The sequence below is a fragment of the Primulina tabacum genome, chromosome 6 (assembly GCF_025594145.1).
Source record: "Primulina tabacum isolate GXHZ01 chromosome 6, ASM2559414v2, whole genome shotgun sequence".
In the NCBI taxonomy this organism is placed as follows: domain Eukaryota; kingdom Viridiplantae; phylum Streptophyta; class Magnoliopsida; order Lamiales; family Gesneriaceae; genus Primulina; species Primulina tabacum.
Window position 1 is genome coordinate 40,096,509 of NC_134555.1, and position 24,327 is coordinate 40,120,835.

A 24,327-nucleotide genomic window follows, 5' to 3' on the forward strand; every position below is an offset into this window, starting at 1 on the left:
TGTTTTTCTTCCCTGCTATTAAGTCAATAAAATTGACTATAATTCTTTTTTTTTTTAAAAAAAACTAATTTTACAACATATAAAAAAATAAATTCAAATAATTTTATAACATATTAAAAAATAATTTTTTAATATTATAAAAAAATATTTATCATGTAATTATTTTGATATCAGTTAATATATATTACCATATCACATGTATTTGGATTTAAAAAAAAATAAAAAAAATTCTATGTGATCGTTTTAACGAATTTATTACCTGAAATAACGACCTTCTTTATTTTAACGTTGTGATAGTGATGAAGAGAATTTTGATTTCAAAAAATAAAATAATATAAAATGAAGAATGGTTAGAGTTGATTGAAAATCAGTCCACCATTATCTTAAGTTGGGGGTCGACCTTATACTAAAAAAATAATGACAAAAGTTCAACAGCAGGGAACCAATATATATATGCAATAATGGATTTGAGGTTCTAAAAAGGAAGCACCTTTACTGATTCTTATATATATGTATATATATTATACACACACACATACATACAGAGAAATAGCAAGTGTTTTGTTTTTTGTTTAGCAATTGTTTGTTTATTTGTTTTAGCTGCTGCAAATGATGCTTGTTTTCTGAATCCCGTTGAATTTTTTTTGTGGGATTTGGTTGGAGAGAGTTTCTGATGGGAAACTGCTTTGGATCTCAGCCTGCTGTTGACCCTAACCCGAGCTCCACGATACCCTCCACTCAAGGTGATATTAGGAATCAATTTTTAGCTCAAATGCGTTCTTTCTTTTTTCCGGGTTGTTGGAAAGTTGCTCAGACTTTAGTTGTATTTTAGCTTTGAAAAGGGATCAACCTCTTCTTGTTTTTTTTGTTTTTGCTTAAATCGATGCTTTTGTTGACTTGTTATTTTCTTGTTATTGCTTATCGCATTTTGGGGTTATCTTTAAATGTCTTACCTTTTTTAACATGTTGTCCGGTTTTGATTTTAAGAATATAGACTTTGTGTCTCCACAAAGGGAGTCGACAATTTATTTAAGAGTTATCAGGTCTGTAATGGATTGTATTTATGGTGAAAGTCATGTATTTCGAAAAATTGCATGTGAATTGGGAAATTTTAAAGTTAAGTTCCAAGCTTGCTCTGGGGCTCATGGTCTTGGTATTTGTGCTTTATTTAGATCAAAGTGAAATATTACGGTGAATTTGATATTTCCTGTGCGATATGTTATTTAGGGACATCTCGGAATTATAGTAATGGTGGAGGTTTTTCTGCCACGAGTAGCAGTCCTGGCCAGTTTTCTGCTGCTTTGAGTGATGATTTGCATATGGTCGGAGAGATATTACCCACTGCCTGTATGAAAATTTACAGCTATTCTGATTTGAAGAGTGCCACAAGGAATTTTAATCGTGATATGGTGTTGGGAGCTGGAGGTTTTGGGACTGTGTATAAGGGATGGGTAGATGAGAAGACCCTGGAGCCTTCTAAACTTGGAACTGGAGTTCTAGTTGCTGTCAAGAAATTGAACTCAGGGAGTGTCCAAGGTTTTGATGAATGGCAGGTAATACAAATGCCAGTGATAGATTGAAACATCTGCATCTTATAGTTGCTTTGTGTGTCTAGTTGTGATCATCGTGTGACTCGATGGTCAAAAAGGGGACTACGGTGAATTAGTACCCAATTGAACTTTGATAAAGTTGCAACGGTGATAAATATTAGTTTGTTTGGTCTATTTGGACAGTCATTATATGCAGGTATAATAATGAGAGTGGCCTCGACCCTGGTCCACTCTTTGCCTTAAGATCTCTTGTTGATTGCTTATCAAGTGCGTTAAATTTCAGAATATATTTTGCAATTACAGACTTGAACTTAAGAACAACGATTTATGTAACATTGTCCGGTTCAAGTGACTTTCATTCATTGACCAGTCACTATATGATATATGTAACTGTGCTGCTTTGAGACCCAATCTAACAGAACTTATACTTAAGGTCCATCCAGGTCTCCTTTAATAAGGTAATTTTTAATTAGATCTCAAAGGTCTAAGTTAGCATGCAGGTGCCCATACATGAATTGATAAGAAAATCTATTAGAAATCTTTTACTTTTGTTGTACTAACTATCTTATTGGGTTGGTGAAGCAAAAAAGTAAACAGCGAAAAAGAATAGCATTTCTATCCAATTCGTTTTTCAATGGTAACAAACTAGATAATCATAAAATTTCTGCATCACTACTCTTCAAATGCCATTGTTTGTATCTATTGAAAACATGTTGAGCTGGATTTGATGGCATTATTTTATTTATTGAAGATTTTTAATATTCATTTTAGTGCAAACCCAAGTACGTGAATATAATTGGCAGTAGTATGTGGTGTGTTGCTTTGGTGTATGTTTTGACTGATCTGTCTTAATTCATTTTTTGTCGCATGTTTGTTTTGTTGATTAAAAACGTATATGACATTTATGTATGATAAGTATTTTCTTTTGTATTCTTTCTCCATGTTATTGAATTCGGACGGCTTAGTTGATTCTTTCATCGCTTAATTTGAAAGTGCAGGCAGAAGTGAACTTTTTGGGAAGGTTCTCACATCCTAACCTGGTGAAGCTCTTGGGATACTGTTGGGAAGATAAAGAGCTGCTACTTGTCTACGAGTTCATGCCAAGGGGAAGCCTGGAAAACCATCTTTTTAGAAGTAAGAACTTGTCTCTTTAAATAAGGGTAAGAAAGACCAGATAAGAAGGATTTGCTTAAGCCGAAATCTGTCTTGTTTGAAAATGCAGGGATTACTGCCACAGAGCCATTATCCTGGGATTTACGTCTCAAAATAGCCATCGGAGCAGCAAGGGGCCTGGCTTTTTTGCATACCTCAGACAGGAAAGTCATTTACAGAGACTTTAAGGCCTCAAATATTCTTCTGGACGGGGTAAGATTCTAGCTAAGGTTTTTCTTCTGTTTCTTGAGGTTTTTCTTCTATTTCTTGATGGTCTTTTACCATGTGAAACTAGTGTTGTGAATTTTGCGTGTGTACTGATTGGGGCTGGGGTGGGAAGAACGCGTCCTTTCATGATCCTCTGGTGGCAAAAAATAAGTGGATGTGTGGGGCTTCTCTTAAAAGTTTAGCTGAAAATAATTCAATTTAGGGTGATAACTCTTTTTGACACTCATTCTATTAAAGTAATTTCTTTAGGTTTATATCACCAGGGGGACGACTTGTGTTCTGAAATGCCGATTCGTGTCATTGTTTTCACTTTTGTACTAAATTCGATATATCAACTTTAAGGATCCATTAGTTTTTGCTTTTCCCATCACCCTCTGCCCAACGTACCTTTTCATTCTTTTTTTTTTTCTGCGTGAAAAAGTTATAAGTTCTCCTGTGGTGTTTTTCTTGCTTTTATAGGGTTATAATGCAAAAATATCAGATTTTGGATTAGCAAAACTGGGGCCCTCTGGAGGGGATTCTCATGTAACAACCCGAATTATGGGAACACATGGATATGCTGCTCCTGAGTACATTGCTACGGGTAAGTGCCTGACTAGATCTCATGTTACATGTGTTGCTAATAGATGATCATACCGAGTAAAATTGTGACTAAAATCGAACGTGCTCGAAATTTCATGGTATAATCTTATGAAGTTCCGTGCAAAAATGAAAAATATCATGCTTTTAACATTATTCGTATTCTTTTTAGTTGCAGTACTCACTGCTTCACCATGAAATGTGCAGATTTGAACGTTGGTAATGCTGTTAAATTTTTTGCACATGCACCCGCTCTTGTCATCTTGTGTGACGCGAACGGCTTTACTACTGGGCGAATTGATTGGCCAAAATACTTTTACTAATTTGGTATTGCTATTGCCGTAGAAAAAATATTTGCATTGTATTTTGCCTTTATTCGCATTTTTTCATTGCTACCGGACTCAGAAGCGCTGAATACATTTCCTGGATTTTAAAACCAGGGCATCTATACGTGAAGAGTGATGTGTATGGCTTTGGTGTGGTGCTGCTAGAGATATTGACGGGCTTAAGAGCCCTAGACACGAGACGGCCAAGTGAGCAGAAAATTTTGGCTGACTGGTTGAAACCCTCTCTTTCCAGTCGACGAAAAGCGTTGTCTATTATTGATCCAAAAATGGAAGGGCAGTATTCATCTAAGGCCGCACTACTAGCCACTCAGCTCACTCTCAAATGCTTGGAACAAGAACCTAGAAAACGGCCAGCGATGAAGGAAGTTGTGGATGGTTTGGAACAAATTGCAGCTATGGTAAAACAGAGAGAATCTAAGAATAAATCGAATCGTTCTTCTTCTTGTCAACACGGGAAATCGGAAAGAACTCTTATCTCGCCATATCATGGCACTGGAGTGGGAGCTAGAAGATGACCGAGCCCTTCTATTATGAGCCAGGGGTTGGTAGTTCTTGATTCAACAATTTATATGTGATTAGATGAGTTCTCTTTTGAAATTGAAAGAAGCGAGAACAACTCTCAAGGGGTGTTTGGGTTGATGGAATAGGTGAATGCTTGGACAATGACCTGGAGTTCAATTCTCGTTACCAACAAGACGAGTTTATCACACATGGTTTGCCTAGTGTGTTTTACTTTGCTAACATGGTTTGCAGGCTATTGCGTTCGTGCAAAAGTTTACTCAGTTAACACCAAAAAATAGCGTGCGACGTCATTAAAAAAAGAAGAAAAAACGAGAACACATAGTTCGATCAAAATACTTATGTCTACGAGGCCACGTCAAGATATCGAGCATGTCTAATAAATTTGAGTAATTAAAATCATAGGCTTAAACAATAAAAATACTTGTAATCTTACGACACCTTTAATATGAACATATTTAGTAGATTTTTCTTGGTGAACACCACTAGGCTTTAAAGATTCGCTTAGTCGAAGTCTTTTTTATGACAAAAACTTGTGTGAGACGATTTCACGGGTCGTATTTTGTGAGACAGATCTCTTATTTGGGTCATCCATAAAAAAAATATTAATTTTTATGCTAAGATTATTACTTTTTATTGTGAATATCGGTATGGTTGATCCGTCTCACCGATAAAGATTCGTAAGACCGTCTCACAAGAGACCTACTTTTTTTTGAAATTGCATATTATTCTATCCTGATGATTAAGCCAGGAGACACTAAAGTTGAATATGCACCATCTGGAATGTTCTCACAAACTCTAATATGGTGGCTTGAAATCAAACCCGTCACTGAATATTTTCAACGGAAAGTAGTGACAACTTATAATCTCTCAATTTTGCATTCCAATCACGTCTGCTACTTTGTCACTTGTTAACTCACGCAGCAAGAATAATAGCATATCTTTTTCAGAAAATAGAATTTAAAATCAAATCTTACCAATGATAAACATTTACTATCCAAAATATTTTAATAGAATTATGAAAATGTCAGAAAGACAGTAAGCAAATTTTCCATCAATCTCATGCATGTCGCACGTCCACCAAGATAAAAAGGTAGAGGGTTTGGTGATCTATTTCAGTGGATAGTTGATCACGGGCATGTTGAGGATTCGGAAACTTTTGTTCTGATTTGCTGGAGTTATGGATAGAACACAATCTAGTGGTTTTCCAAAGTAAGATTCAAGATTGGGAGGATGTGTTAGCTCGTGCTAGAAGAACGAAAGCTCAATAGCATGTATTCTTGGAAATACCAGTTGCTTATGGAACACAGCCCAGTTCACATCATTCTTAGCCACCATCTAATGGAATTCTAAAAGTTAATGTTGATGCAACCATCATTCAATCTTCGAACCTGCAGGTTCGGGTGAGAATTGTGGGGCGGGGCGTGACAACAATGATATTTTGATTTTGGCTGAAGGTTGGATTATTCATGGAGCTCTATCTTCTCTTCTCATATGGCAGAGATAATGGCAGCAAGGAGGGATTGAAGAAGGCAATCAACTCGGGATGGTCGAAGGTGATAATCGAGACAGACGCAGCCCAGGTGGTGCGAGAAATCAGTGAGCTGTGTTCTCTCCTACTGAACCAATTGCCGAGCAAATACGCAAGCCTAGTTTCAAGACTTTCGGAAGTAAAGATTCAACATTGAAGAAGTAATGTGAACTAAGTGACGAAGGAATTGGCTTGACATAGTTTGCAGAGTCATCGACATTTTGTGTTTTCAAAAGCGATTTCGTTTTTTTATAGCTAAATTTGTTTGTAAAGATTTATCAACTTTCTAATGCTAATGATTTTTTTCAGAATAAAAATAAGTGAAGGTTTAGGGCACCAGCTAACACAAATTATTAGAGTTTAAAATTTATTTTTAAAAAATAGCTGGAAAATTGAATTACGAATCAAAAGAAAAATGTTATTTAATAGCTTCTCTCTCAGATTTTCTCTTCCTAATGATAACTAAGTTCTTTTTACTTCTATGTTAAAATGTAAACTTATCAGGTTTTTTTTTAAAAATAAATTTTTAGTTGGATGTAATAATTATGTATGTTAGGTAGAGTAATTGGAACATGATGTTTGAGCTGTTATACGGTTTAAAAGACTTGAGTTATACAGTTATCACCCGCTATAGTTTTTGATAAAACGACGAGCGTTCGATCCTACAATTTTAAAAGGTTTTATCCGTGTAAACATAACCTAATAAATTTTTTTTGAAGATCGTAACCTAATAATTGAAGGCGATAAAAATGTGGATTATTTATGTTGTGTCATTTGGTTTGATTTTAATGTCTAGAATTAATTTTATATTTGACCTAAATAATCTAGCAATTAACAAAGTATCATATTTTATTCCAACAACCCTTGAAAAATGTTTTTGCTTTATCGTTTTATTTCTTCTTTTCCTTTTCGTTTAGAAGGATATGGGCTAATTCTAATGCGGCAAAAACTTGTGTGAGACGGTCTCACAGATCGTATTTTGTGAGACGAATATCTTATTTGGGTCATCCATGAAAAAATATTACTTTTTATGCTAAGAGTATTACTTTTTATTGTGAATATCGGTAGAGTTGACCCATCTCACAGATAAAGATTCGTGAGACCGTCTCACAAGAGACCTACTCTGCTAATGCAACGAGGTAGAATGGGGTACTTAACCCAGACCCGATGCTGTTATTTCGAGTATAACACCAGATAAACGGATATTTGGTCGGGCTTTTAAAATTAACTTTTATAACCAAGCTGGTACGGGCCAAATCTCGTAGGATCCGACCCATTATATATTCGTGAAATTAAAATAGCTTATATTGTTAGCTTGGGAGATAATTTTATTGTCACTCTGCACCTATCTAAACTAGTATTTTTCTGGTTCAATGGATTTATTGCCTGAAAACATCCGCTTCACTAATTTCTAGATATTATCCTCCTTCCCACACTTGACCTATTTTGCATATATTTTTATTTAAATTTATTAACTAAAATTTAAAGATGTCAATCAGACCCATTGCTCGGATATGGGTTGGGCGGGTATAAGAAATGAGCTCCCACACTTGACCTACTTTGTATATATTTTTATATAAATTTATTAGTTAAAAATTAAAGATGTTATCAGACCCATTACTTGGGTACGGGTTTGGGCGGGTACCCACAAGGAATGAGCTCTCAAACTTAAACAGAAGAAGGGATATAAATAATCATTTTTTTTATTATGACGATGACCAATAAGCGCCCTAGTGTCTCATACTCGGCTTCCTCGATTGATGCTTGCAGAGTGTGCATCAATCATTTTTTTCAGCAGGAGATTGATTTTTCAACACGACAATTTGGCAAAAAAAATTATACGTCCAGGATAAGCTTTGAAATACAATAAAAGGCTAGTTAGTACATGTTAGATAACAACTAATCTATATCTATCTATATTATTACCTATAAAAGTGTAGATACTTGAAAAGTTTTTCAATTGTGAATGGACATAATTACCCTTTCACATGTTTTATTATTTTCATCATCAAGTAACATATGTGGTAACTAATACTAATTAACCACATTTTATGGTTATGGTTTTGTGTTTTTGACTTTCTACCCTTATCTTTTTTTCGTTATAATATTTAATTATGTCATATTTCGTTCTATTTCATTTTTAAAAAAAATTTCGTTCTATATACATATAGTTGTGTGGATTTTTTCAATTGTAAACGAGCGTAAGAGAAATAAAATTGAATTATATTCATAATGAAATGACTCATTATAAAGTATATAGATTTTTAAAAGGGGTGGATCATTGATTTATTTTCCAATCCAATCAAATCCAATTGTGAAAAGACACAAATGTCCTTATTAATAAAATCTCAAAAACTCAATAAGGATATATATGTAAAATTCTAACAAATTGCTAATGGATTATCACTACAATTACATTGATTGTAGTAATTTATAACATTTCAAGAATAAAATGTATATCCTAATTAATTTTATCAAATAATTCATCTTTAAATTACCTTTAAATGTTCTATCTTTTTCATTTTAATCCTTATAATAAATATAAATTATAAATATCATTGATTAACATTTTCAAAGTATTAGAACTTTTACGTATGATATTTTAACGTCTTTATTTATTTTGAAATCAAACTAACTAATTCAACAAATACAAAATATAGCATTTTTTATGCAGGTTTATTTCTTTGGTTATATTTCAAATTTTTATTTGAAAATCATACCAGTAGTTTAAAATATATATTTAATAATTATTCTATGAGTTTATTAGATTTTATTTGATATTTGCCATATAATCTTATTTAAATGTGTATTTTATCACATATGTTTGATTTATTTATTATTTTAAGTTTATATTTAACAAGAAATTAATAATCATCGATGTAGTTTATAAAAGATAGACTCTGATATAAAATTAATTATCTATGATATAAAATTCTAAAAACAAAAGTAAAACAATTATGTAGGTGTTTAACTATTATATAAATAGAATATTATGAGTTATATTTTACTATCAATATTATTATTTCATTAGTTTTGATGTTATTTGGATGAGTTAGTCACGATATTTTAAATTGATAATTATTTATCGTTATTGTGCTTAATTTATGTAAATTATTATTTATGTATTGATAAAGTCCATAATTTGATTGAGTTTTAGTTTATTATGCCTTATATATGGTGTTTAGATATATTTTTTTAAAAATTTATTTCAGTTGATTTTATTCTATATATTATGCTAATTATAATTTATTATATATCATAAAATTAACAATTTGAATTTGAATTTGGCAAAATGTTCGAAAGTAATTATATAAGTTTTTAATTAATTTATTCGTCTAATATAACAACATATTAAAATCAAATAAATAACAAAATGATTCAAATTATTTTTTAGAAAATCAATTTTTTTTATTTTTATCATATAATTGTTATTTACGTGCATCGCACGTGCTTCATGCTAGTATGATAGGTGACTATATTTGAAATACAAAAAATAACAATCGAATTACCATGAATCTCATTGTTAGCACTTGGTGTTGCAATTTCGTACGACATTGATTGATCAGAATCAACGCCTAGGTTGGTGCAGACGAGGACGATTACAGAATGTGCGACCATTGGTCCTCACGAATGCTGCTAAACCCAAACTCATGCTTGCCCACATGATTGAAAACAACAAGTTCCACATGTTATATTGAACTGCAGACATATATACAAGTAAAGAAATGAATTAGTGTAACTTCCAAGAGGAAATTAAGTAAATCATGACTTCAATCAATTTGCAAATGGTTTTCAAATATGTAGCCGTATCTTTTTTACTGAACATATGTATTGAGTCGTGCCTTTACATGCAACACATCTCTCATGATAGTAACTATTAAATTTAACAATGACCCATAATCCATATTTACCAAAATACTAGTACATCTATGTACGCACATCTACATAATGTAGGAGGAACTAGATGCAGTTATAACTGTTAGAATAATATTTTTGTAACCATTTTCAGTGAAATCAAAATCTTAGAATTGTAAACTGCTGTATTTTCTTCGTATTTTGTTCTCTACAAATTCAAGAGACTGAAGCTAAGCAAGGATTCTGGCTTAGACGTTCAATTTCAGATAAGATAAAAACAAGACTTGAGAATTGTCATAGATATTAAAGAATAAGAATATTTAGACAGCAAAGAGTATGACTAACAAAGCCATTTCAGTAGAAGTAAAGCTGAATAGTTTAACTACTTCAAGAAGCTATCTTTAAGCAAGGACAAGTATTTCCAACAGAGAAAATTAAATTGGCATAGTTAGTGTTTCTCCTTTCTAGACTTACAGTTCCATCAGACAAGGAATTTCATCAAGGATGTCAGTCCAGAAATTCCAATTGATAATGTTATGATATTTTTAAAGAAATTAACGTCAAAAATTTTATGCTGAATTGAGCTATAGGACAAAGACTGTTAATGAACTCTGCTAGTTAGTAAGTCGTTACCAATATAATACACAGTTAGTCGCGGAATTAGTGTATACAATTAGATTATGTCAAGTGGATCTTTTTTTGTGAATGTTGATGATTACTCATATCCGTCTATCAATAGCCAAAGAATTTCAGAGTTGAAAGCTAATGAAACAACCAACTAAAAGAATGATTCACGAGCAAACATGAATTATTCAAGCATGCATAAAATATTTTGTCTCTAAGCTGTGAAATCTGATACTGAGCTTAGTTGTTCTAGGACTTAGAGATTTTACTCCTCATTGATTATTGTGTAAAGAGTTTAAATCATTTTTATGTTGAGCTTTATAGAGATAGAGTGATTCTTGGGTCATTTTTGTCGACACATAAACTTTTGTAACTGAGTGCAATACTGATGTAAAGCCAGAAGTTGGTGGTTTGTACTTGCAAATTGTACGTAGCATTTGAGTCTTGCAAATTCAGGGATTGGTGAAGGCTTTGGAGATCGGTGTAGATCAAAGATTACCAGGAGATTCCTTGCTATTGGAAGAGAAAATGTAAAAAATTACTCACCATCAAACCTCTATAATATTGCGTTCTTTTTGTTGTTTTCAACATCATTACTTTACTGCTTTCATGATCGCATACATTTTAACTTCCACGCTGTTTCAAATACTTAAATGAGTTTTCAGAGGATTAGTTTGAGTGTTTTTCACTCATGTTGAATGAGCAAACTCAATCTAATTGCTCGTTGTTTTGTTGAAGATTGAACTTTTCAAGAATAGGGTTATTGCAACTTGTGGCCCCTTCACCCCCACATCGATTTAATGGTAAAAAGATATAGTTGATAAGAGTGCGAGGTAAAACAACATTTCAACTATACATCGATCCCAGCATTGTTTTTGACAAAAGACACCTGTTTAGTTGGGACATACTTCTCCAAACAAATAAGGGAACAAGTTTAAGATTTTAATGGTAAAAAGATATAGTTGATAAGAGTGCCTTCTTACCTCGTCTAAGTGAAATTGTGGCAAAGAAGAACCCGGTCATAATCATCGACAAAGCTAGTGGAAACGACTGCAGAAATCGAATAACATAATGCATATTTGATATGAAAAGGTATCATAAGAAAACTAGAGTGGAGTATCATTGTAATCAGAGGGAAACTAGATTTTTATCAATGCCTACGGAAGAAAAATGGGGTTAAGGTGGCAACTGTATGTATTGCTTACAGCTATAGCCTCAATGCCACCTTTCTGTGTTGTAGGGGGCATGCTTCGGGAAACAGAAACAATATAATGTCCTTGTAATAAATCAATTGCATCCTTTAGAAAAATGAAAGGAAAATCATCAGCATTTCAGATGAAAAATAAGTAAGACGAAAAATAAATTTCAGTGCCTAATAATTTTACGCCCAAAAATGTTTATGTTAAAAATTGTAGGCGTAATTTGCTAATTTTTTTCTGAAAAAGTGAAGCACAAATCCTACATACTTGGTGTTCAAAGAAAATTTTGAAAAAGAATCATTAACTTCATGGAAGCATAATTTGTACACAAAAGAAGAAAGAACGTCAATTGGAGAAATCCATCAATACCATGATGCAGAAACATCAGACGTCACTAGTATACTATAAGATAATAAAACTGAATTCCACAATGATAGCTGAACAACTGTACAACTTCAACAATCTGCAAGCCATAAATAACAGAGAGGCAAGTATGTGAACCTGCTTTGTGCCATCACAGAAGTTGTTTAAGTAGTAACGCATGATAGCATTCCATCCATCTTTCATAATACCTTGCATTGTCCTATGCCCAAATCTGAATGTAAAGAAAACATCAACCTAGAAAAATATATTTCACATTGTTGCCACATTAAAGTTAATGGTGAATCATAAAAAAGATACAGCAAATCAAATTTTGGTCAAAAAAGGAAATAAAAGTAAAGGGAGATGAAACACGTGAGAAAGGGTTCTGAAATGAACTGATTTATTTCTTTATTCTCAAAACAAGTGCAGAACTCAAGCTGATTATTGAGATTTATCATCCACAAATAACTTCAGAAATTGCTTAGCCTGGTCAATTGTTCCAAAAATACAATGCTACTATTTTTGCTACATTGGAAGTGAAAGAAAGTGACTAAGCATATAGGTAGCCCCACAGCCAGAGTTCCTACTGTGTACGAGATTCATATTCATGTATGTCTCGGCATTCATTAATCCAAAGGGTGAGAGTTGTGGAACAAAATCGAAGTTCATTTTTAAAAAAATATTCAGAATATTTAGTCAGAATCATCAAAATATTTCATGCGATTAATAAAAGCCAAGATACATTGAATGATTGTTAGCTTAAGACATTTGTTTATGAGAGTGGTTCCATGGATCAACAAGAAATGGAGCAGAACTAACAGCTTCTCTGCCAATTTACTCGTCATATATGACAAATAAACATCAATGTTTCTCCGAAACACAGTCAAAATCAAGTCATGTCATAAAGAATAACATTTAAATAGATATAACTCAATAAAGTATACCTGACAAAATCTCCTTTTAAGGCTGGAGTACCAGAGTACTGAATGCTTATGTCATCCCCATGGTCAGCCCACACTGAAAAGTAAATTTCAAGCAAGAGAAATGTGCAAAAAGAATAAGCCATCAATAATCTGAGGAAAACATCAACATCAAATCCCCACAATTGCCAGTGAAGCTAATGAAAATTAATAAGTCATTAAAAAAATTATTAAAGTTAAAGCAGTACTGACAAATTTTGAAGTTTTCATCAAAATTCGGATGTGTAGCAATAGTTTCCTCGGCACTAAAAATACCAAGTCTGCGAAGTTGAAACTCAAGCATTTTACGCGCTATCATGCTCTGCAAACAATAAAAAAGGATGAAAAAATATTTCGCTGAAAGCTATTGAACAAAAGAATTTTATCCGTAGGTAGTAACTGTATTAGATTATGAATGACATCCTCTACAGAAACAAAATAGAAGTTGACGTTCAAGCTAAGCCATTCCACTAGATTAATCTGTCAATATTTTATCAATGGAAAAATGCATAACTAATGTAATTAGCAGACTGCAAACTGCAGCCTAGTTAGAATTTGTCAGTGGTTGTCGTTAAGAGTATAACTGGCACCAGTAATGATTTTCTTTTGACCCATATAAGAGAACCTACACTAGGTCTCTATTCATTTCAATAGTAGGGGAGATGATGATCTCCACAGATATTGCACGTGCCACATGCTCTTATTTCCATCCATCAAAGCACACCTTAGTTCCATGGTTGTAAGTTGACTTTGTATTCCAAGTTGCACAATATTCCTTACCTTCGCAGGGAGTTCGAGGTAAAACAATCAAATCAGAACTTGTCCTAAGTCCAGCAGGGAGCTCTAGAAAAAAGCTAATATGAAACTTGTTCCAGTTCTATAAATGATGCCTCTCAAACTAGAGGGACTTAACGAATTTGCAACCTCACACATAGAATGTTTATGTGCAGACCCTCACACTATTTTCTCATGCGTAACATTCTTACGCTTACAAAGAAGGAAAAATATGTATCGTGGTTTCCTCATAAACAATGGATATCAATTGTTCACATTTCTATTTTAGAACAAAAAAGAACATGCTAAAAACATCTCAGAGAAATTGGGCAGTGCTGATTTTTATTTTCAGGTCTTTGCGGATATTTTTCATATTTCTCTTCAAATAATTGGTAAAAGAAAGCCCTGGAAAAGACAAGTAATTTCCTACCCTGCAGCATTTGTATGAGCTCATATTCAAAAATTAAGTTTCAAGTCAAAAGAAAAACAAATTATACCTGGGTGACATTTGTACGGTCCAAGCAGTCAATGCAATTTGTCCTCACAATTCCAACTTGCCCCTCAACTTTCTCCCCCTTTTCATTTAACAAAAGATACCTATCATCCCCAACAAGTCCACAAAGAATTTGAGCAACACAACCATATAATCGATATCAGACAATGACTAAATGCCGAGTGTTGGCAAGTTACTATTTTTTATATATAACCAATGCAAAACTCAGTAAGTACGTCCAATATTTTAGAAAGGATCCATATACTGTACGAAGCAATCCCATATTTCAAAAGAATTAATAAGAACTGTCCATAACATTATTCACCTAATGAATATGGTGATTATGTATTTGATGGAGTTCATTGAATACGGTGTAAATTGTAAATAAAGCAAATTGTTTTCGTGTTGGAAATGAGAATAAGATATTTAATTTTTGTTAATGAAATCCTTGATTTTATGGAGTGTCCGTGTTTATTTTTTCTATTTTGATGTATTGGTCAATTTATGGGAACTGCTGTATACAGTGCAGTTTATTTCATCCAAAAAACAGAAAACCATTCCTTCCTTCTCAAAATACTTAAATCACAATTTGAGATAAAGTATGCAGACAATCTATGGAGCAAAAATTATATGTTTCTTTGGAATGGAAAAATACCTGTTTTTAATGAGAAAATCCTCACTTTGATCATAAAGAATGGAAAGGCGTTCAAAATGAACATGGCCGCATACTTTATGAAAATCGAAGTGAAGATATCTGCAGAACATTACAAAGTTTTGGAAAAAGTCAGATGGCATTAATGCGATCATTGGATGGTAAATTGACAAGATTGGTCGAGCACATCTACCTTATATCATCACTAGCAACTTTTTGCATTTCATCACCAAACTTTTCACATAAGCGTCCCTCACCTCCATGCTGTTAAAAGTTTAGAAGAAAAGGACAATATACCGAGAATAACAGCACACAAATATATTGCATGGAAGTTATAAATGACATGGACGAGTTAGGTACCTTATTGACAAGATCAACCGCTAGAACATTTCCATATTTCTTTCTTAAATCCAAAAAATGTCGCTCAACTACTCTAGGCTACAGATGTTGAGTAGCGGAAGAAATTAGCTAAGCAGAAAAAAATACATCACTAATAAGTATAGTTCAGATTTCAAAACATTAAAATCTGGAGACTACTCACTGCTTCCTCAGGTGTCACGATTTCAAATTTAGGCTTGTATGTCAGATCAACAACTTGATCCCAAAGTAATGGGATTGACCCTCGGACCTACAAGAAGAAATTACCCAAAAAAATTATGTAATGCATCAGAAAAGGACAATAAAATTTAGAAAAATGAATGAACTTAAAAATTGAACAGTTATTATTCATACACACAAAATGATAATCACATCATATATGATCACTATATTCAGCTCCTACTAACAGGAGGACCCGATGTACTAGTAAGAGGATTTTATATAAAGTTTTGAATTTTTTTGGTATAACCATGCCCCGGGCTCAGGCCCGCGCAAGCAAGTGCCTTGTATTTGTCTTTGCATTAGGAAATGTTTAACTCAAGTTGTTATACGAGTTCATTAAAACCATTTTAAACTCTTATTCTCAATCAATGTGGACAAGGGCATCATAATCACCCCTCATTCAGATCTTGACGTTCTATTGCTGCCTAACAGACCGATCCACCATTGTAAGGAATTTAAAGGCGGCTTCTACAATTTCAAGATGTGGCTCTCGTGAATGTAGCAATTTGCCCTGCCGGTTTAAGAAGCCAGCTCGCATTCACGTGGCACATTGTCCCGAGGGTTCAATAGGCCAGTTCTCATTCACGTAGCACTTTGTCCTGCAAGTTCAATAGGTCGGCTCTCATACATGTAGCACTTACCTCTTGGTGTATTTCTGTGGATGTTCATCTCTAATACCATTCTATCATGCATCAACTCAGGCCAGTGCAGGTGAGGCTACAATGAGTTCATGTAGCAACTACTTTGTTTTCGTATTCGTCCTTACTTTATTAACCCAAGTGGCTAGGAGTCTGTTACAACCACTTATAAACCATTTTAAACTCTTATTTTCAACTAACGTGGGACAAAATCATCATGCGTATGAGGTCAATTAATTCACACAAATTATGTTATATAATCAAGGGTAGCAAATGGATGCGCAACCACAAACATCTTCCTTTGGTGATTGAAAAGTGGGTAAGGTCACATAGAGGTTGTCAAATCATTGAATCACTCAACTTCATGCTTTTGTGACATTTTACATTTCGAAATAGGTCCGGTTTAGGCAAACACACATAAAATGAATGTGTTATTTGTAGGAAGCAAATTGCATTACTTGTAACATAATTAATCATACTAAGAAATTACACCATTACACGCAAGTCATAAGCAACCTACTAGAACCCATGCTCGTTCCAAATAACCAAGGATTAGATCCAATTTTTATGAGATCTTTTCACAATCTAAAAACCAGGTCTGACTATGGTTCGAAAATTGATGGTTCTGGTTCTAGAACAGACGGTTCTGATTCTGTGAGGCCCAATAACTATAATAGGCCCAGCCCATTTCTATAATATATTAATCAACCCATTTGAGAAATCAGTGAGCGGCTCAATCCAGAAAGTTTTTTCATCCCCTGCGTTGCAACCCGTCGCTTCTCTCCATCTTTCTGCTTCAGTGCCGTCGCGCTGCCAGCTGCCGGAATGTTAGTGCAACAGGTTAGAAATCTTTTTCCTCATTTCCATTTGCTTATTTCCTGCCATGAATCGGAAGGTGACGAGCTCGATTTGGTTTGTTTTCCAGCATCAGTGCGCGTAGACTTTGATTTGGTTTTACGTAAGCTTTTGGCTTCGAATTTTGGTTGTTCTTGGTGTATTAGTTTATAAAAGTGAAGTTATTGAGCTCGATCAGCCCTGTTTCCAGCAACTGTTCGTGTGAGCTTTGATTCGGTTTTAGGTAAAGATTTGATTTCAATTCTTAGTTGTGTTTTGGTGGATTAGTTTGTGTAGTGGAAAATTAAGCTTTTCCCCTAATTTTCAGCTCGTTTTTCAGATCGTGAACAGTGTTTCCGGCGGGCCATCTTCGCGAGATCACCATTGTGTGTTTTAGTTTTGATTCTTGAGGTATTAAGCTTGAATTTTAGTTTTTATAAGGGTTTATAGGCTGCCGAAGATTCGAATTTTAACCGAGCCGATTTAATTTGTTTTAGTCGGTTAGAATGCAGTATATTGAAGTGTATAGCGAATTTATATTGTAGGTTATATCGTTGGACGAGTTCATCCGATATTCCTTAAGATTTTCTGTGGTATTGTAAGTTGAAGTTGAGGTACGCTCAAACCTATATCATTATGACGCTTATATTGGTGTGTAAGAATACTCGGTGAATGTTGTTTGCTACTATGTGCCTTGAATGTTTATTCAGTTGCATTCATGCATTGATTGTGTTGGCATAACAAATTGAGCCTTGACTCCTTTGACGGCGATTTATGTTGATTCTGTTGAGATATATTGAGTCATCAGAGTGATGAGTGGGTTAGGATTAGCCACATTCCCAGATGACAGCTAGGGACGAGCGACTTAGCTACTCGCATTCCCGATGCTACGTGCATGGACGAGCGGAGATTTGATGCTGCATTCTTGGCACGGGTGGCCACTGTTACTGTTGATGATGCTATTCGTTTGGAGTCCATTTAGTATCCGTTATTCAATGTTACCATTCATGCATCGCATACCATTGCATTTACTTGGTATTATTACATGTCTTTTATATACGTCGTAATTTTACTGGTTTGTCGTACTTGGGTCCGACCCCTGTTTTCTTTTTATGTTGTGGTTGTTTTTTATGACATAGCAGGTCATTCCAGGGGATTTGACGCGTCAGCGAGTGGTACCCAGTACTCAATTGGTTTGTGTCAGAGTTCCCAGATATTTATATATATTATGCTGGTTTAATACATTTGCCAGGGAGATGCCCTGTGTAGCTGTATGGTTATGTTTGAATGTTGTTTGGATTTTATTTGTGGTATGTTGTGTCTAGTCCTGGCCAGTGCGGCTATAGGATATTTGTTTGGTTGATTGTGAACTTGATGTTATTTTCGAGCGTATATTATTGTTGTTGTTGTGTTTTGAAATTTTTGGGATGTCCTACTTACGGAGAGGTCATGCCGAAATTTCTGTAGGCCCAAATGAACGTTTTAAACTCGTTTCCGCTGTTTACACCATTTAATTCTTGTTGTTTGGTAATTAAATATTAATTAAGAGCACGGGCCCTGACAGATTCTAATGTAAGGTGGAACAAGAACCAAATGGTTTGGATATGGTTTTTATTTTGGTTCCTAATGGTTTTTATTCCTATTTAGTTATGGTCTGATTTCTTTTTGACTGAAATTTATTCATTTGAGTTTTAAAGGTCAAGGAAAAAAATAGGGATATAATTCATAGAGGTAACCAAACTAACTAAACTAATTGTTTGATCATTATATTATAAAATATCATGAATATTTAAAGTTTTGCTAACAATGAATAAAATTAAAAGATTGAATTGAATTATATAAACTGAGTATATATATATATATATTATTGAATGCATTAACTACAAGATCTTACAATTTAATATTAAATTACGGTTACAACTACGGTTCCACACAGTTGCAGTTTCGATTTCTTATGTTTAGGATTCAGAATTGAACCATAAGTCCTCATTTCCAGTTTCTGTTTTGGAACCGAACAAGAAAAGGTTTTAGTTTCAACTTTTAAGAGATGGATCCAGTTTCAGATTACGATTCCGATAAAAACCACAGTTGGGTCTACTAAAGAGTGTATCTTCATCCATATATTATGTTATTGGGGGTATAAGTAGGTAGATGGTTGTTGATCGGTTGATCCATATCACCACCCATACATAATGATAATTAAAGTCCATCTAATAAATAAAAATAAGATGAATAGCACATGTTTCACTTTCAGGACCGAGAATGGCATTCCGAGGATAACTACCATAATTAATTATTTTGCGAATTTGCAAGATATATGAAGGTGATTTCACATTAGAGGAAAAAACCTTCAGTAGGTAAAATATCAAGCTATCAGAATCATTGACACTTGGGTTCATCATGTGACACTAAATTTCTTATTTCGGATTTGTGGCATCAACTAACATATCTGATCAGAAACAATGCTATATGAGGACTTCGAAATCAAATAGGATATATTCTTTTCATTCCTCGTGAGCCACTTAAGGTCCGACACTCAATACTAATGCCTTTGTTTAAAGGCACTTAGCCAGTGCTATATTTTATGTAAAACAAGAGTCTTATCATGGTGATGTATGTACAACCCAGAAATTAATATTGCAATTAATTTTTTTTTAAAAAAATCCACATCCGAAGTATGAACAGTATAATGTCGAAATAAAGCAAAATAAAATATAGTCAACATCTCAGCTCTAAAATAGTTAATTTCAGCCTCTAAATTTACTAACATAACAATGACATTTTCAACACCATAAATTCATGAAAGATCTATGAGGAGATCACCTGAATAAATGATGCAGTGTACCCGTTCAGTTGCATGATTTGTTCGGTTTCCACAAAGTTTGCAACAAAACCATCAGAATCAGCTCCTCTTCTCCACATGCGGGTACCTTCGGAGAGAGGCAAAATTGGAACCACAGGAAATATATAAGACATCATGTAAACTAAACAAAAGACTGAAGAATGTGTATATGAGACAAATCACACAATATACCACCGATAAGATTTAATGGAATTTCACATACAACTAACAAAATATCCACAGCACCTTTATGAAGGTCTAATGGGCAATAAACAATAAAATACATCAAATAAGAGGGGAAGTGGATGGAGGTGGAGGCACAAGGCTATGAGAACTACAGTTGCCTCGACACCTGTTCTCCTTGTGCATCTTCGTGCAATAAGTGTAACATCAAGGATATCTTTCACAATGGCAGTCTGGAAGTTTTGAAAACCTGATGACCAATTAAGGCTAAACTTCATGAGCAAAGATTGATGATATGGATTATGGACTGTATGGTATGATGAGCCAAATGAAATAAGGTAAAACGAGGTGAACTATAAAGGATACTGCCTTGCATAATAGGAAGTAAGTATGGGTCAAGCTGCATAAGGCAATAGCATATCAGTTATTATAATATCAAAAGGATGTTTCCTGTGAAAGAATATATAACTAGTTTAATTCAATTGGAAAGCTGACCTTGTTATCTATAAGCACTTCCAACATATAGCTGTTCCAAAGAAATCTAGGATCTGCCTGTAGAAAAATTTTAGTTGCCATGTTGATGTTTGAGACACTAAATGCCACACACGTTGCAACAGTGAAATAAGGCCAATAAAACAAAGATATATGAGGACTAGAAGCTAGTGAGTGTGATCTAGAAGCTAATGAGTGTGATCTACATTTTTTACAGTCAATGGAAACAAGCATATAGTAATGTTGAGAAAACACTTACTTGTCTCCAGAGAGGAAGCAACTTCGATTCGTCACCCAAATCATGCAACCGCTGAGAACTGCAGGATGAGTCAAATTTTATAAACTTAAAATAATTGCTAAAAGTATCAACACATGTTTCAGATATTAACAACAAAAATCTTTAGAGCCCTGTAATCCCATAAATAAAAGGAAAAAACTTTGAATATAGAAGATTATACCAGATAAATACCTCAGCAAAAACAAATTAAAATATTATGCATTAGAGGAATTAGGCAATACTTAACCAAGTAGAAAATTCGCATGCCCAAGAAATAGTCATCTCCTATGTCAAAAAGAAAGAAAGGAAACCGTGTTTACTATAATCCTATCAACTCACTTCAACTTAGTGGAAAGGCATTATGTAAGAAAAAGTAGTGGGATGAGTATAGTTGTTTGCAACTATCATATTCTTCACAACATAAACACTTGATGGCCTAGGAAACAAACAAAAAACATCATCAATGATGAATAATATGTTCCCGTTTTCTCAATCCTACAAACGAATTGTTTAGAAATTACTTTTTCTAGAGAGTTCATTGACAAAATTTGGCTAAACTGATTCTCTTGCAATTGAGTGGTCAGCTTAGCGGCTGTGATTGAGAGAGAGAGAAAAGTGATTTGACTTTATATATGAAAAACTTATACAAACTATCCCAGAAACTGAAAATAATACTGTAATACCAAATAAATATTTAACTGCATATAATTCTTGGTATTAGCTTTTTACAAACACCTGCCCAGTTAATGGGTTCCACATTTAGCCATTCAAGTAGGAAGCATGCATACCTTTGGGGAAGGTTATAAAATCATGAAAATAAACAGCTAGAATTTTCCAACAAGATCTGATAATTAAATAAAATATAACGAATCATTCACCATCTGATTGACGGTGGAAACTGTCAAGTTGTTTATCCATATCTTTAAATCCTATTATATACTATTTAGTCATCTATAATGTTCGTTGCCTACTATCTTTTTGTTTTGGTAGTTAATATAATCTAGAATTTGCACCCAATCTTTCACAAATAGACATGCTTTATCAGTTGCAATCCTAATCCAAGCCATCTTTTTAACATGCTATGACGATTTTTGCTATGTGCCAATGATGAGGAAATTGCTCACAGGAAATTTGTTGGAAACACATTTATGATGTGATACCTCAATGTTATATTCACATCATAGGAAAAATATAGACCATTAGTCCCCTCAGCAACTTTTAGCAAGTGCAAAAACTCGCTCTCCATCTTTTTCTGGATAAGAAAAGGTTCTCAGTAATGGAAACAACATACTTATGCTTCAAACATGAAATGAAAAAACTTGGTTATTTATAAACCTGTTCTTCCGGAGAATTCTTGAGAGAACTATCACAAGGTAGAACCTTCATTGAATTAATTTTAAAGATAGGGTAACCCAAATAAGATCCAACACATTCACGTTCAGTGATCACGAACAAATATGACCCTGGAAAAGTAAGAGATATTACCACTGAGATTATGGAAACAAATATCTAAAACTTAAAGAAACAATATGACAAAGTTTGGGAATTTCTATTTTACTATTTATAGAAAAATCCTATCTTTGTGGCTGTCACACGAAAAGTAGAAACAATATCGCACGTATTTGTACACAACTTTCATTGTGGATTTATTAAAATTCTTTACAGTTCCCATCCAATCCTCAAACTCACTATTCTAAACTAGGATTTTCTTCTTTATAGTAAAACCGAGATGAAGATATTCTAACCTCACAGAAAAAGTTTAGCTTTGGAAAAACAATCTTCAAATAATTTAATATGAAAAAATATATCAAACCAACTGGCATTAATGAATACTTCATATTTGGTTATTATTTTCAATAGACAATTGATTCCCTAAGTTCAAATAATATATGGAACAGATTCAGGTTGGTTTATTGGCATCAAACAGAAGGTGACACAGGAAGAGGGAAAAGCTTTTAAAAGGGCACTGGATTTAATAAATAATAATTTTATGGCAGACAAGCAGGAGGCAATGAGGAAGAAACCAGCAGGAAGAATAATGGTCAGCAATAGTTTCCCTAAAATCTCCAAGCCATTTCTTACACCTCCCAGCTCTTAATTGAAAAATATGGCATCCTACTGTAGTCATCAACCCAATAATTAGCCTCCACCTCCATTCCCAATGCTGAAGAAGCACCTTTTTTCCCTTCCGATCTACGTCATTCTCCATTTGTCCTAGCAGCAATGGTGTCAATGGCTATAATAGTGGCTAGAGGAAATTTCCAAATTCCAAAGCGTGACTTTCCAGCTCACTCAGATTTATCACATGAATAGAAAGCCCGTAGATGAAATAGATTGCATGAGGATAAAAAAATGTCACTTAAAAGGCTTGAAATCTCCCAGAATAAAACATCCTTGCAAAAATCTGATGATAGACTCACCTACCAAGCAATGGATATAATTTCTTCATATAATATGAGATTACATCCTTTACACCATCATGTGGGAAAAGAAACTCAACCACCCATCTCGATCCTAAACAAATTCACCCTTCAAGTACCTAACTCAAGTTTTCAGCAAACTGATGAACAAAATATGATACTAAAAAGGAACAAGGACCTTCATCAATAATAATCTATGCATCATGCCTCGTGGCACGATATAGGGGAAACAAACCATTTGAGCATCCATCCAGATGATCCGAGAGGAGAAAGGAAACGAGCTCGACGCACAATATCATTCATCGCACAGAATTAATAAAGCTTAAAACTTGCCAGCCACTAGCTTGAGCATCCCAATCACGCCAAAGATGGTCCGAATTTGAGGAACGCGAAGCGAGCTGCACTGAGGTATTTCATCTGCACAACAAACCATCGGAAAATAAAAACACTATGCAACTACAAACAACAAAAGGGAAAAAAATGTTGTAGAAAAATCATTGTATTACCGATAAGATTCATGGAGCCGTCGAAGCAACTGATTGCCAAAAAGGAGGCTGAAGATCCATCAGTAGGCTCGATCACGTATTGATCCGGGAATTCCCACAGCCGCATTCTGTTGTACAGCTTCTGGGCAGGATCAGCCTTCTCCATCATTATCAGTATTAAAACTGAAAACCCAGTTCAGCACAAATTCAAATCGATTCGATCACCTGCCATAAAACAAATCTTGGAACAATTAAAAACAGAAACCATTAAAAGGAATGAAATTTGAAGATTTCAGAGGAGGCGCTTGCCTAACAGCGAGGGAGCACGTAGAAGGGAATTCGAAGGAATAGAGAAGTATGGAAATTGAATAGGGAACGAGTCAAATGAAGAAATTGGAAATGGCGGTATGAAAACTGAATTAACAGAAACGCCGTACTCGTTGCTATTATTGATGTTCTTCCATTGCATGCTTTATTTTTTCAGTCTAGATATATTATTTTTTGTTTTTGATAACATGGACGTGTTTGGTGTAAGCAATATTTAATATAAAATGCAAAAATTTATGTGAGACGGTCTCACTGATCGGTTTTTGCGAGACGAATCTTTTATTTGAGTCATCCATAAAAAATATTATTTTTTATGCTAAGAGTATTACTTTTTATTGTGAATATCGGTAGGATTGACCCGACTCTTAATTTTCTAGACATAAAAAATGCAAAACAAGCATGCA

General features: G+C 34.0%; 2 protein-coding genes across 5 annotated transcripts; one reads left to right on the forward strand and one right to left on the reverse strand.

Moving 5' to 3' along the window:
* Positions 1-376: 376 nt before the first annotated feature.
* LOC142549518 (putative serine/threonine-protein kinase PIX13) lies at positions 377-6,160 on the forward strand. 3 transcript variants are annotated; one of them, XM_075658494.1, is made up of 7 exons: positions 377-472; positions 601-743; positions 1,228-1,553; positions 2,549-2,684; positions 2,773-2,915; positions 3,390-3,513; positions 3,950-4,715. In XM_075658494.1, the coding sequence occupies exons 2-7, from the start codon at positions 674-676 to the stop codon at positions 4,369-4,371; spliced, it is 1,221 nt and encodes a 406-aa protein (XP_075514609.1). In that variant the 5' UTR covers positions 377-472; positions 601-673; the 3' UTR covers positions 4,372-4,715. The 3 variants fall into 3 exon arrangements, with proteins under 3 accessions (XP_075514609.1, XP_075514610.1, XP_075514611.1); XM_075658495.1 differs by adding an exon at positions 5,833-6,160 and having other exon boundaries at positions 392-743; positions 3,950-4,397; XM_075658496.1 differs by adding an exon at positions 5,877-6,159 and having other exon boundaries at positions 392-743; positions 3,950-4,397.
* Positions 6,161-9,349: 3,189 nt separating this feature from the next.
* LOC142549519 (phosphoinositide phosphatase SAC7-like) lies at positions 9,350-24,098 on the reverse strand. 2 transcript variants are annotated; one of them, XM_075658499.1, is made up of 21 exons: positions 24,034-24,098; positions 23,618-23,821; positions 23,445-23,528; positions 22,027-22,154; positions 21,852-21,943; positions 20,674-20,731; positions 20,418-20,474; positions 20,289-20,322; positions 20,092-20,172; positions 19,721-19,827; positions 15,367-15,453; positions 15,186-15,263; positions 15,019-15,089; positions 14,829-14,927; positions 14,178-14,277; positions 13,120-13,228; positions 12,892-12,964; positions 12,086-12,179; positions 11,591-11,683; positions 11,369-11,435; positions 9,350-9,605 (listed from the first exon to the last, which is right to left on the reverse strand). In XM_075658499.1, exons 2-21 carry the CDS (start codon positions 23,763-23,765, stop codon positions 9,475-9,477), a joined length of 1,791 nt encoding a protein of 596 aa, XP_075514614.1. In that variant the 5' UTR covers positions 23,766-23,821; positions 24,034-24,098; the 3' UTR covers positions 9,350-9,474. The 2 variants fall into 2 exon arrangements, with proteins under 2 accessions (XP_075514614.1, XP_075514612.1); XM_075658497.1 differs by having other exon boundaries at positions 23,906-24,091.
* Positions 24,099-24,327: the final 229 nt, after the last annotated feature.